Source organism: Tremella mesenterica, assembly GCF_000271645.1.
Source record: "Tremella mesenterica DSM 1558 unplaced genomic scaffold TREMEscaffold_3, whole genome shotgun sequence".
Classification (NCBI taxonomy): Eukaryota; Fungi; Basidiomycota; class Tremellomycetes; order Tremellales; family Tremellaceae; genus Tremella; species Tremella mesenterica.
In genome coordinates this window covers 704,674-717,709 of record NW_006711227.1, presented here as the reverse complement: position 1 = coordinate 717,709, position 13,036 = coordinate 704,674, and the positions used below count along the sequence as shown (strand labels likewise).

General features: G+C 48.8%; 6 protein-coding genes across 6 annotated transcripts; 3 read left to right on the top strand and 3 right to left on the bottom strand.

The window, feature by feature from the left end:
• Positions 1-318: 318 nt before the first annotated feature.
• Positions 319-903, top strand: TREMEDRAFT_61038 (uncharacterized protein; the record flags this gene model as incomplete). The annotated part of the gene is made up of 1 exon (XM_007003420.1): positions 319-903. One exon carries the CDS (start codon positions 319-321, stop codon positions 901-903), a length of 585 nt encoding a protein of 194 aa, XP_007003482.1.
• Positions 904-1,629: 726 nt separating this feature from the next.
• TREMEDRAFT_43239 (uncharacterized protein) lies at positions 1,630-4,311 on the top strand. The gene is made up of 8 exons (XM_007003289.1): positions 1,630-1,826; positions 1,872-1,942; positions 1,986-2,086; positions 2,130-2,161; positions 2,204-2,901; positions 2,950-3,079; positions 3,166-3,432; positions 3,535-4,311. Exons 1-8 carry the CDS (start codon positions 1,740-1,742, stop codon positions 3,997-3,999), a joined length of 1,851 nt encoding a protein of 616 aa, XP_007003351.1. The 5' UTR covers positions 1,630-1,739; the 3' UTR covers positions 4,000-4,311.
• A 63-nt stretch (positions 4,312-4,374) lies between these two features.
• TREMEDRAFT_61036 (uncharacterized protein) lies at positions 4,375-5,511 on the bottom strand (the record flags this gene model as incomplete). Its single annotated transcript, XM_007003419.1, has 2 exons — positions 4,375-5,042; positions 5,220-5,511. 2 exons carry the CDS (start codon positions 5,509-5,511, stop codon positions 4,375-4,377), a joined length of 960 nt encoding a protein of 319 aa, XP_007003481.1.
• A 299-nt stretch (positions 5,512-5,810) lies between these two features.
• On the bottom strand, positions 5,811-6,856 carry TREMEDRAFT_61035 (uncharacterized protein; the record flags this gene model as incomplete). The annotated part of the gene is made up of 2 exons (XM_007003418.1): positions 5,811-5,948; positions 6,074-6,856. 2 exons carry the CDS (start codon positions 6,854-6,856, stop codon positions 5,811-5,813), a joined length of 921 nt encoding a protein of 306 aa, XP_007003480.1.
• Positions 6,857-7,882: 1,026 nt separating this feature from the next.
• Positions 7,883-8,350, bottom strand: TREMEDRAFT_61034 (uncharacterized protein; the record flags this gene model as incomplete). The annotated part of the gene is made up of 1 exon (XM_007003417.1): positions 7,883-8,350. One exon carries the CDS (start codon positions 8,348-8,350, stop codon positions 7,883-7,885), a length of 468 nt encoding a protein of 155 aa, XP_007003479.1.
• A 1,608-nt stretch (positions 8,351-9,958) lies between these two features.
• TREMEDRAFT_61033 (uncharacterized protein) lies at positions 9,959-11,443 on the top strand (the record flags this gene model as incomplete). The annotated part of the gene is made up of 2 exons (XM_007003416.1): positions 9,959-10,360; positions 11,039-11,443. 2 exons carry the CDS (start codon positions 9,959-9,961, stop codon positions 11,441-11,443), a joined length of 807 nt encoding a protein of 268 aa, XP_007003478.1.
• Between the last annotated feature and the right edge of the window lie 1,593 nt (positions 11,444-13,036).

Sequence of the window (13,036 nt, the reverse complement as noted above, 5' to 3'; positions counted from 1 at the left end):
AGTACTTGTCTGGTAAGGTTTTTCCTCCATTCTGGCCATATCCCGTTTGCTCAGGAAACTGGGGGTTTCTGGTCGGCTCACGATACTTGACAGTTGAGTCGATAGTGCGTGGTAGGTTGACAACGGTTGGTGAGAATGAGCATGACCGTTGCCGGGTGAAGGGGGTGTGGAATTTGACGTTACGGATAATGCTCTGTAAGTGGAAGAGGGTGTTGTAGGCGACAAAAACGGGTGGGGTAAGGAGGGAAGGCTGGTGTCAGTGAGAACGAACCGGTCACTTCTACAGTACCGTGGATCAACAGCGAGTGATCGTCCGCAATGCCAGGGGACTCCATATCTACGGACTTTACGGGTGAGCCTATGAAAGGGGAGCTTGACAGACGTGGTGACTGCGGAACAAAGGAGTGCAAAGGAGGTCCGACAAGGATGAGAGATACGACCAAATCAGGATGTGTAACAATGGAAGAGGTGTATGAGGGTATTGAGAGAAACGGGGAGAAGAAGAGCAAAACCTACCTGCTCAACCTCCTCTTGGGACGAGTGACCCCTACTCCGACGCCACCTGCCTTACCCACGCTGCCCTCCTCTGTCCTGTCCTTGGAACGCATCTCCAAACCGCGATCGTCCTCCAATCCATTGGCAATGCGACGAGCTGGGTTGTTGAGTGATGAGCCTGACCCCTTGCGCTCAATCGTAGGTCTTCGAGCACTTGGACCGGGAGGTGTCATGTCTTTGGCTGATATGGCAAGACTAAGAAATTCAGAGAGCGACGCGATTTACGGGGGTTTCGACTGGCGACTAGCGTTGATGCGACGCCGCCCAGGCCCGCGATCCCGCGAGAAGGGGTCAGCCCAAGCGGGTGAATCACGTGGCTTTGTGGGTCGCGGAGTGGATGGAAAGTGAGGAGGGGGGAGAGGCGGGGGGGAGGAATGAGAAAGGGGTGGAATGAAGAAGGAGGGAGCGAACGGTGTGAAGGAAGGGTAGTCGATGCTCGTCCTACGTAATTTACTGTGGGTGGTAGAAATGCAAATGTGTGGTAGTAGGTACTTAGGTACTTGGGGTTGCTGCGGAAAGGAGGCTTGCTTGCCTTGGCTACGTGGCGTGCCTGATTATGCACGCCGCCACGTTCACGATCAGTGTGGAGGGGGGTACTCTTTCGACTTATTGTGAAGATGTCAGATGTAAGGACGAGTAGAGGGATGTGCTCTAGGAGTGGGAAGGTGGTGGATGATGCACAATGTCGGATGACAGCATGTCTCAAGCGGTGGTAGGGAGATCGGGGATCGGGAGAGCGAGGGGGAGGGGGAGGGGCCAGGGGCCAATGCGTGAGACCTCCCCCTCCCCCCCACCCCTCCCTTCCCCGAACGGTGTCGAGTACAATGAATTGATACATCTAGTATATCTTCGGCTCACCATTCCATATAGCCGGTAGCCGGTCAGACTCTCTGTACATGCAAGCTCAAGCCTACTGTAGGTGACTAGTGACAAGTACTCTACTCACCAATGCAATCTCGTTTCATGAGGAGGAAACCTTACGTGAGGTGGCATTCTTCCCTCCCAGAATGATACTTCTGATCCCGCTTTTGATCGGGGTGATCGGTCCACCACGTTTCCCTGTCTGCCCACTCTCAACTTTTCCCCCAAATCGACCCATTCCACCCCCTCCTCTCTCCCTTTTCTCTTGGTCCTAATCCCTTCCCTTCTTCATCTCCTCTTTCCCCCTCCCTCACACAGACAAAATGAAGATCACTGAAAAGCTTCAAAAAGCAGAGCGGGAGGGACGGACATTTTGGAGTTTTGAATTTTTCCCTCCCCGTACGGCTCAGGTATGTCACAGCGAGCCGTGCACTCATTTCATGCTGACCACGTAGGGTTTACAGAATCTTTTCGATCGTATAGAGCGCATGCGGAATCTTGGGCCAGAGTTTATAGATATCACTTGGTCAGTCTTGTCGTCTCAGAAGATAGTCAAGCTGACGGGGTAGGGGTGCCGGCGGGAAAAATGCTGATCTGACATCAAACCTGGTGCAGACATGTCAGGAGCAACTCGGACTGGAATGTTGCATGCACTTGTGCTGTACAGAAAGTGAGACTCTTTGACTCCGACATGAGAAGCGCTGACATTATAGTGCCGAAAGAGAAGGTGGAATGGGCTCTAGCGGTGAGTTGAAAGACGAGAAACCGAAGAGAGCTAAGAGGACAGCAAGCAAAAGCCCATGGGTGCCAGAATATCCTGGCTCTTCGAGGCGATCCAGTAGCAGGATCATCGACCTGGAAACCTACCCCTGGTGGGTTTCACAATGCCGTCGACCTCGTTCGGTATATACACTCCCAATACCCCGGTGATTTCTGCGTTGCCGTTGCTGGATTTCCTCAAGGTCATCCAGAGACTGCAGACACACCGGAAAGTAGACATCAGGAGATGGTGTGGTTGAAACAGAAAGTTGATGCGGGGGGAGATTTCATTTTCACTCAAATGTTTTACGATACGGACATTTTCTTTGATTGGGTTAAACGAGTGCGCGCCGCTGGGATCGACGTGCCTATCATTCCAGGTATCATGCCGATACAGAATTGGGAGAAATTTCAAACTTGGGTCAAGAGGGAGAAAATAGTCGTACCTCCTCATTTCTACGACCAGCTGCTACCTATTCAGGGGGATGATGAGAAGGTACGGCAAGTGGGAACAAAACTCGTTGCCGACATGTGCCGGACGATATTGGCCAACGAAGAGGCAGGAATCAAGGGATTACATATATACACATTGAACCTGGAGAAAGGAGCGAAGATGCTTTTGACGGAGTTGGGATTGGAAGGTGGCAGAGAGCAGATCGCCCCATTGCCCTGGCGACCATCTTTGACTCCTCATCGACGTACGGAGTCTATACGGCCGATATTCTGGTTGGTCTCTTTCCGCAATGTCGTGAACGAGTGAGACTGAAATCACAGGGCCAACCGAGTACAATCATATCTTTCACGAACAGACGACTGGGATGAGTTCCCCAATGGACGATGGGGAGATTCGCGTTCTCCGGCATATGGTGATCTGGATGGATACCCGGTGGCGATAGGAATATCTGTAAGTTTGCACTTGCTTCTTTCACATCCATGCTATTTTGTGCCCCACTCTACTTCCTCTACCATTTTGTATCAGCTAACATGCAGTCAACTGAAGCTTATTCACTCTGGGGCCATCCGACAACATTCGATGATATCTGCCGGCTTTTCACCCGATTCTGTCGTGGAGAATTGGCAAAGCTTCCTTGGTCTTCCCAGCCTCCTTCATCCGAGATGACGACCATCGCGGACCGGTTAGCCAAGATGAACGAACTGGGCTATCTCACAATCAACTCCCAGCCGGGCGTCGATGGGGTCAGAAGTGAGGACAAAGTGCATGGCTGGGGCCCTGCCGGTGGTTATGTGTATCAAAAAGTGAGTCCGGTCAAAACCTTCATCGGATCTATGGCTACTGAAGAGCTATAATCATCGAGCAAACAGTAGCGGCCGATCGTTTTACGCTTCGCTAATCTGCAGGCTTACCTCGAATTTTTCGTCTCACCGGCTCTCCTCTCACCTTTGATCCGACGGATCGAACGTGACCCTCGCATAACCTATTATGCCGTCAACAAGCAAGGCGATTTACGGACTAACACCCATTCTGAAGGTCCGAACGCCGTCACATGGGGTGTCTTTCCCGGCAAGGAGATCGTCCAACCTACCATCGTCGAAGCTGTCTCTTTCATCGCTTGGAAGGATGAAGCATTTGAGCTCGGCTGTCAGTGGGCGGCACTGTTCCCCGAGGACTCTCCCTCAAGACGACTCATCAATGACATTATGAACACGTCGTATCTCGTCAACATCGTGGCGAACGATTTCAAGGATGGAGCAAGTATTTTCGAACCGTTTTTGTTGGATCAGCCGAATGGTTCACTGAATGGGGTTAAACAAACGGCGTCAACGATTGTCGATAGGGTTAGCGGGTTGTTTGATGGTCATTGATCACGTTCCGACCTTCCTGTGAAATGCTACAATGTAGTTGGTTCTATCTTTGTAAATCCCCGAGAGCTCATCATCGTTCCCTCAATCATCAACATTTTCTTTGATTGTCTTCCATCTTCTCCAGGGCACCAACATTTCTTCTGCCCATCTCAGTCCTCAACGGGCTTATACAGCTCCATCGGCTACGGTACCCTTGCACACATACCCACAGCATATTCTTGGGGTTGTCGACCTGATCTACGGACTCTGGGCGTCCATGCCAACTAGAAACCGTCTCAACACATAGGTTGAATGCATTGCATTGATTTCTTCTACTAACACTTCTCTATACTCACTCGTCTACCTCCATCCCTATCATCCACTCTCAGACTCATATCAACGGAATAATGGCATACTACTCATGTTATTTGTCATCGAAGCTGTCAACTTGTTGGCCAAATCCATTGCCGTCTCTATCGTCTTTTCATCCTCTTCCCTCGTTCCTCCGTCTGGACGCAGTGTACGTTCGAGACCATCTATCAACCCCTCGACCTCTTCCACCTCAGGAAGCCATTTTCCTTCATCATCATTCTCCTCTTCTCCATACATTGACTGTCTCTCAGTGTTCATATTCCTCGACAATCTCAAGCGATTAGATAATATGATCCCAGCTGATTCCAGATCTCCCATCTCTTCCGTCCCGAAACCAGTCTTGACATACCTCACCAAACTCTGTAAACCCCTGACAAACTGAGTTTCTTCCACTTTAGCCCAATCATATTCCCAATCTTCCATCCTCTGAATGATATCCTGACAGGAATCAGGAACACCCAGGACGTATTTTGGGGAGAAATCTTCTTCGGGGTTCTTATCGATTTGGAGTTCGTATCTCTCTAAGAGATGAATGTTGGGAGTTTGAATACTATTCAAACCAATAGGATCTGATCTATATTTTTCGATGGCTTGATCAAGGGATGTGGAGAGGAAAGAAAGTTGAGTCTCGTATGTGTTTCTGGCTTCCAATACAATATCGGATGGCCAAATTTCTTTACATTCCTTATCAACTGTAAGTATCAGTAACATTCTATCATCATTTCTCTCCATTCCTCATCTTCCTAAGAGCTCTAGTGAGAACCGATTCTTTCCTCTTGACCCACCGTATTACTTGTCAAATTACTGGTACGTTGAGAGTGTGTCATGAACAAGAGAAGAAGGTTGAAAGATGAGAGAAATCAGCTCACAAGTAGGATTAGTAATCATATCATAACGCATAACTTGCCAAGCCAAAGTGAAATTCCTCAATCGGAGTAAAGATTCATACGGTTTATCCGTCCATTTGATATCACCCTCATCTGTCTCGTGGTCATAATCCATATCTATCCCACTATCATATCGTTGGACTTTGGTCGGTATTGCTTCTTCCTGTTTGGTTGTTGAGGTGGGTTTGATAGTGGACTTGGTTTTCGTAATTGTCTTAGCGGTGGTTCGGGTCGTCCCAGCTGACGCAAAGGTGAAGAAGCTAGGCCAGGCCATTTTGATTTGTTCTTACGAGGTAAACGGGGAGTTTATCTATTGATTGGGTTCCTATGAATGTCAATATCTATTAATAAAAGCCGTGAGTGTTGTCCAAGTGGTTGGTGTTTGAATGAGAAGGAGTTTTGTCTATTTGAGGGAGCGGTTGAAGGGTGAAGGAACGAATTGTGATGGGCTGATGGGTAGATGACTGATGTAAAGGTGAAAGAAGAAGTGTTATAAGATGAACGAAAGAAGGCGTTCATATCTCTCATTAAGAGTAGAATAGAAGAGGAGCGGACTTGAGATGATCGCTTCTATCAACTAATATCGGAGAACGAATTTGATACCTCGTCAGGAAGAAGTCCTTTCATCCCTTTGTGCTGCACATGTGTTTCGCAAGTCAAGTCCGAATGCTCCTTATCCGTCTCGATCGGCCATGAGCCGGAAGCTGATTTCTGACACATGACTGAGGTCATGATGATCGCAAAACACAACTTATGATAAGGCGGGATGAGCTGACTCTCTCTGTATTCCTATTCATACGGATTCCTCTACTTCATGATATGGACTGCTAGCTGACCCAGGTCCATATCCTCCTCAACACATGAGGAAATGACAGTTGTGTACTACCTCTTGGGAGCTCCGGGTCGGACCTACTCAGCTGCGCCACTGCTGCACCCATCCCGTCATCAGACACATCTGATCTCAAGTCTGAACGAGAATCCCCCAGCGCCGCCACTGCTTTCATCATCCCAGAGTTTGAATCAAAGTGGGTTGGAAAATCAGCTATACTCATTGATGTAGAAGAAGGCAATTGTTCCTCACTGTTGCTGCTTGGATGCAACCAGAAATACTCAAACAGGTCAATAGCCCGCTTGGCCCATTCTGGGTGGACCGTTCTGTCCATGACATCCAAACTGTAGTACTTTGAATTCCGCGCATGTATCAAGCTCCTGCAAAGATTAAACTCAGTACACACAGCTTCGGCCCAGGCGGAACAATCATATCGTAGATCTACCGCTGAACAATCAGGCAGGTCACCCTTCCAATCAGCTATGGCAATCGGAGCGGGCAGAGTGTCAACAGTAGTCCTAGCAATCTTCAGTTGACTCAGTAAAACCCTCCTCTGAGCATCGTACTCTTCGTATTGTTCGACTGGCCATGGTTCATGTGACTTGAGAGATTTCATGAAGACTTGAGAACTCCGCCATCCTTCATCCTCAGTACGGCTTATTTCATCTCGTATGGCGGAGAACAACCTGGATTGAAATTCATGGGCTGCACATACTAGCTTCAATATCCGCGGGCTTTCCTCGTTTTGTCTGCGAAGATCATCATGATCCCTTGACAAAGTGGAGCTCATGATGTCTGAGATAGTGTTGATAGTATGAACGACCAACGAGTGGCAAGATGATCAGTATTTCATATTTTTCTAACGGGGTCTCGATGGTCCCTCCGGTCACTCCGGTCGTGGAAAATGGATTTCAGACCGCACTGCCCCCGAGATCGATCTTCAAGTATTGCCAAAACCACCCGGAAGCGGTAAGTACCTTCCGTTCATCGTGAAGCACCACTTTGGGGTGATTAGCGTTCTCTTCTCACCTAGTGAGATCGAGCGTCTAGACCCGACTAGAACTAGTTCCTAACATAGGATCTCTACAACTAGGGACTCTCACCGATGGAGATGTGATAGGGCAATGATCCCTGGAACCTCATTTGATGTAGCAATCGCACGGAGTCAGGAGAGTTAGAATTGTAATTAATACCTCTCATCTTCGACTTAAGCAATTGTAGGAATCTCAACCGTTGTCTCCCGTGCAGTCTCCAGCTTCTCACGATGATTGTTCATCTGACTATCAAAAGTGAGTCCTTCTCGGTGGAAATTTTGGGGGTCAGCATATTGTGAGAACATCCCTGTGATCACCATACTCATTGGTCTGGGCGGAATCGTCAACCAAAAGGTTCATCTGGGTTCTCCCGTATTATTACTACCGGTGCCTATAGGAAGATCAGTTCCCAGTCGCCGAGTTGCTATCGAGCGTTTAAAGCCGGTGTATGATTGACACACTCACCACTTGATCATGGCAGGTCCTACTCAGCCTATTGACCACGCCAAATCCTGACAGATGAACACTCATGTCTTGACATACCAGACCCTTACATGAACACCTCCATATGGCTAGATCAATAGTCTGAATCATGCAACACAGAGTTTAAATTCCCAGGAAGTTAATAGAGAAATGCCTGTTCTCATTGTGGATCATAGCTAGTATCAAATAAAAGTGACACCTGACTGTGACAAGACATCAGATTGCTCTCTCCCCCATTCCTACGTGTTGATATTCCTCTACCTCATCATAGTGATATCAATATATGGACTCAAACAGACTCAAAAAGAAGCCGTGTGACGACGAGTTGATTCTACTGCTGATGGACCGTCTTCCGGCTTGCTAGATTGAATAGAGGAAGTAGGAGGAGCTCCCACTCCATTGCTATCTCTATCATAGCGCAGAATGGTTTCAAACACAAACGGGTTGCTGATCTTCTCATCCAAACCTATGAAAGGACGTTCCTTGAGGATCCCGGACTTGACTAACTCTTTACGTCTCCTCTCTAACTCTCTTCCCGCTCTATTGCACTCTTTCAAGGTATCCAACAGAGACTCTGCCCAGTCCCAACATTCCTGAAGAAGTTCCTTGGAATGATGTCTTTCATACATCTCCAAACTATCCACCCCTTCATCCGTAGCAAGTGAAGGTGGCAAGGTATTCATGGACTTCTGGGCGTCTCTTAGTGATTTACGATAAGCTTGATGACTGTCGGTGTAAAATACCCTTTGTTCAATCAAGCGGTACATGTGGGATAACTGTCCGTCGGGATAAGACAAACTCCTACAAAGCGAGTTGTCATTCTTTGATTGCCGCAATCCTGACTTGACCTGAGTGAGTAAATTTTGCCTGAAAGTAGTACATAGCTGTTCCAAATATCCGGTCATAGTAGGTGAGTGCCGTTGCAGGAAAAAGTTGGGTGCGCACACATGTGTATCATGGAGAGAGGCCATCTTTGTGTAAAGTCTTGTTGTCTAGTAGGAACAAATGTTTTAGAAGGTGGGTGATGTTTTCTGACTGATGAGTATGAGAAGAGTAGCTTGTTTCAATCTCAGAAAACACAGCCTCAAATGAAGGGTAGAAATGGGGGAAATCATGGTGAGTCCTCCTTTCTTCCAAAAACCTGTTCGTTCATTTTCCCACTCCGACCCCGCACGGAGGATAGGCCTATTGATGAATACGTTTGGCGCGTAAGGGTTCTAGACCCCTCCAGGACGCAGTCGCTACCCAAGTGGGATTGGGGAAGAGATCTGACCCCGAAGTCAAACAAAACAACACTATGAATATGAAGAGTACATCACTTGTACTCACCGATTGTATAGTGAAAACTGAGGACACGTGAAGCCGGGTCACGGACAAACTTGTAATGATTTGGAGACTTCCCAGGCTCATGCTCCGAGTATCGGACTGATGGTATCGAGGGCCGAAGGGCCTGCATGGCCTAGACTCAAAGGCCGTGTACTTTCAGGGTATCTAGGTCGGTGGCGTGGCGCACGGATCATCAAATGTACATCCTGTACAAAATTTCAGGACCGGTGGAGAAATTGTTGACAATCCGGCCATATGAAGTGGATGAGAGAGAGTGTTACATAATGGCTAATCAAGGCAAGAAGCGTCTAGAAGTGTCACGAACTACGTCGCGACACCTCGATTACTCCACCAACAATGACCCTCCTTTGGCCATCAAAACCCCATCACGCCTTAACCTCTTTACTCTACACGTAACTCAGGACTTCTGACACCAAGTACGGCGAAGTTAGACGGAGTTAGGCTAAGTAGGAACAATGGGAGCAGAAGTACGGCGAAGTTAGACGGAGTTAGGCTAAGTAGGGACAATGGGAGCAGAAGTGCGGCGATGTTAGGCGGAGTTAGTCTAAGTAGGGACAATGGGAGCAGAAGTGCGGCGATGTTAGGCGGAGTTAGTCGAAGGAGGAAGAGGATGGCCGAGGGCTCGGGGAAGTTGGACGAAGTGCGTTGAAGTACGTCAAAGCGCGAGAGGGTTGGATGAACGTCTAGGAGGAGTAGATAATATTAGCTGAGAAGATCGCTGAAGTTCTTCAGCGATCCTTGATTGTTGTCAGTAGTGAAAGACAGATAGAGATAGCTATAAATCAAGATACATCGCCATCAGTAGAACAAAACCCTAGTTAGAGTAACTACGCCGAAGTACGCCGTAGTTACACCCCTTTCGACGTCTGCGCCCTCCTGGTTGGGTGAGACATCGACTCAGAGCGTGAAGTTAGCCGAGGTTCGTCGACCGTCGGTCTATTAAGAAATAGTTGTTCGACGGTCGTGACAGTATCAAGGATCGCTCTTACCGACGACCCGTGCGAACCTCGGAGAAGTACAAAGATAATATGGAACCAGAAAGAAGAATTACACGAGGGATGAGTAGGGATGGAGACAGGATGGAGGAGAACGAGAGGAGAGCATTGGAGGAGCTTAGCAGAGCAATGGGGCAGGACATTGGAGTGGAGGATAGTGTGGGGGGATCAATTCAAGGAGATGAGTTCGTTCCACCGGTGCCTTCTAACCCTCCTTCTCCTCCGTCTAATGCTCTCCCACCTGCGGGATCCCCACTTGGATCAGACCAAACCCCACGCCCAAGAGAAAACACTGGAAGTACGGCGAACTTGGGAGAAGAAGGAACACAAGGGGTGGTGTTGGCCTTGATGCAGATGGTGGCGAATATGAACAAAGACATGATGGAGGAGAGAAGGCGTAGGGAGGAATGGGAACAGAGAAGAGAAAGGGATACAGTGGGCGGGATTGCAGACGGGATATCAGAAGGAGTGAGGTACGCCATGGGACGGCAAACTTCGGCGACCCCAAGCGTAGTGGGCGAACAACGGAAGGGGATAAAGCTACCTAACCCAGACCTCTGGAGAGGAGATCGGAACAAGTTAACCGCCTTTCTGTCTGAGTGCGACGTACATTTCGAATTGAACTCTCATCTTTTCCCCGACGACACTAAGAAAGTCTTTTTCATGATCTCTCATCTACGCGAAACACCTCTTCTTGCAGTGCAGCCCGATCTATCCAAAAGACCTCTTCCTGAGTACCTCACGACACACGATCAGTTCGTTAAGTACCTCAAGACTAACTTTGGTGATCCAGACGAAGAAGGAACTGCGGCCCGACAACTTAACGACCTCAAGCAAACCGGGTCTGCTTCGGACTACTTCTCCGCCTTCCAGCGACATGTTGCGATTCTTAAGTGGTCTGATGATGGAAACCTAGTTGACCGAGCCAAGAAAGGACTAAAATCGCACCTTCTAGATGAAATTGCAAGACACGGTAGATCGTTTGGGACTGTGAAAGAGCTATTGGAGTTTGTGATTCCCTTGGACAACCGCCTGTGGAGGAGACAAGTGGAGAAGGAGGCAGAGAGGAAAAGGGAAGGAGGGATAAGGACAACGACAGTGGTGGAAAGTCAGAGGACGGAGAAGAAAGAAGAGAAGAAATGGGAAAAGGGGCAACCTTCGGCGCAGGGTGGTGTCCAGGCGGCTATGATGTCGACGGTGGTAAAGAGTACACCGTCAAACATCGACGAAGTTCGCCGAAGATGGCCTAGGCCGAGCTCCGATCTGAGGGAGACAAGGAGGAAGGAGGGGAAGTGTACCGAGTGTGGTGAAGCAGGACATTGGCTGAAGGAATGCCCTGTAAGGGAGGCTAAGGTTAAGGTTGGACTGTTGCCTCCATGGGGGGAGAAGTTCGGAGAACGTGGTGGAGGATCGGGAGGGAACGCAGTACCTCTCGGACAGAGGAGGAACTTGAATGCGGTTGGAGGAGAAGTAGATTTGGAAGAGGACCAGGGAAAAGAAGAGGACCTGTCGCAGTAGGCGAGGCTCGGCGGGTCCGCCATATTCTCTCGGCCACCATTCCCAAACCCATAAAAGAAACACAGCTGATGGAGCCAGAGGATTGTGAATACAAAAATACACCACTCAGTACCCCTTGTTCATGCAATGTCGATAATCATCTCCTCATCCCTTCCGTTTCCAGAGATCAACCTAAATCGGACATTTTCATTAATGGAATAAAGCTAACTACGCTCTGGGACACTGGAGCTACTTGTTCATATATAAGCCCTAAGGCAGCAGCGAAGATAGGTGTAGAAAAGAGGCGATATCAGGTGAGCGTACCCGTTCACATGTTCGACGGCTCGGTGAGTGTCGCTGGACCCATCACCGAGTTTGTCGAAGTCGGATTTAGTTTGACGAAGGACGCCGAAGTGCGATCTGTTTGTCTCGATGTAACAACGCTCTGCGACGCAGATGTTGTGATAGGGTGGGATTGGATGAGGAAGGAAGGGGTTGTCCTTGATGGAAGAGACAACTCGGTGAAATTTCCCATCCCAACCCCACCAAGTGCGGCGAAGTTAGCGGCCATAGGGCTGCCGACTCTGACGGACGCGATAGACCTCCGCGGCGAAGATGAGCTTGAAGAGCTGAGCCCGGAGGAACAAGACGAGTTGTTCCAGGTAGTTCCTGAACAATACCACCAGTACATTGACGTTTTTAATCCGAAGAAGGGAGGAGAGACCCTTCCCCCTTCAAGGTCCTACGATTTGAAGTTTGAGCTTAAGGAGGGGGCGAACCTTAAGGTCGCCTCCCTCTATGCTCAAGGAGAAGATCAGAGACGCGCGCTGAGAGACATACTAGATCGCGAAATCGCCGCTGGCCGAATTCGGGCAAGTAACTCGCCATACGGCTCACCAATGTTTATGATACCGAAGAAAGCCGAAGGACAATGGCGAATGGTCATCGACTATCGAAAACTGAACGAAGCGACCATACCAGATGCCTACCCTCTCCCTCTAATAGGTCAAATTACCGAAGAACTTGGAAAAGCAAGGTATTTCAGCAAACTAGATCTAATTGGAGCATACCAATTGTTGAGGGTGACAGAGGGACATGAACACCTGACGGCGTTCAGGACACAGTATGGTATGTTTGAATCTCTGGTTGTTCGTGATGGGCTGCGAAACGCCCCCGCGGTCTTCCAACACTTCCTAAATGAGGTGTTTAGAGAGCTACTAGGGAATGGAGTCGTGGTCTACATTGACGATATCCTCATTTATGGGAATACATTGGAGGAATTACGAGGAACTACGGCGAAGGTCTTTAAGGTACTGCGGAAGGCGAGCCTGTACGTGAAAGCTAGTAAGTGCGAGTTCGAAAGAGATTCGGTGGTGTTTCTGGGTTTCGTGGTATCCTCTAAAGGTGTATCAGTGAACCCAGAATACATTGATGCCATCACTTCCTTCCCACGTCCTAAGAATCTACGAGAGTCAAGGGGATTCATTGGAGTTGTAAGCTATTACAGGCGCTTTGTCCCCAACTTCTCGAAGATTGCTAGACCTATCAATGACTTGACAAGGAAGGAGGTACCATTTGTATGGGGAGTCGAACAGGAGTCAGCCTTCAAAGAGT

What these genes read in the sequence shown, in the direction of transcription:
- TREMEDRAFT_43239 (XM_007003289.1), top strand. Translation starts at nt 1,740, where the DNA reads ATGAAGATCACTGAAAAGCTTCAAAAAGCAGAGCGGGAGGGACGGACA. An exon ending in GCACTTGTGCTGTACAGAAA is followed by an intron (nt 2,087 to 2,129) that starts GTGAGACTCTTT and finishes CTGACATTATAG; the next exon opens with TGCCGAAAGAGAAGGTGGAA. An exon ending in GTGGTTATGTGTATCAAAAA is followed by an intron (nt 3,433 to 3,534) that starts GTGAGTCCGGTC and finishes GCTAATCTGCAG; the next exon opens with GCTTACCTCGAATTTTTCGT.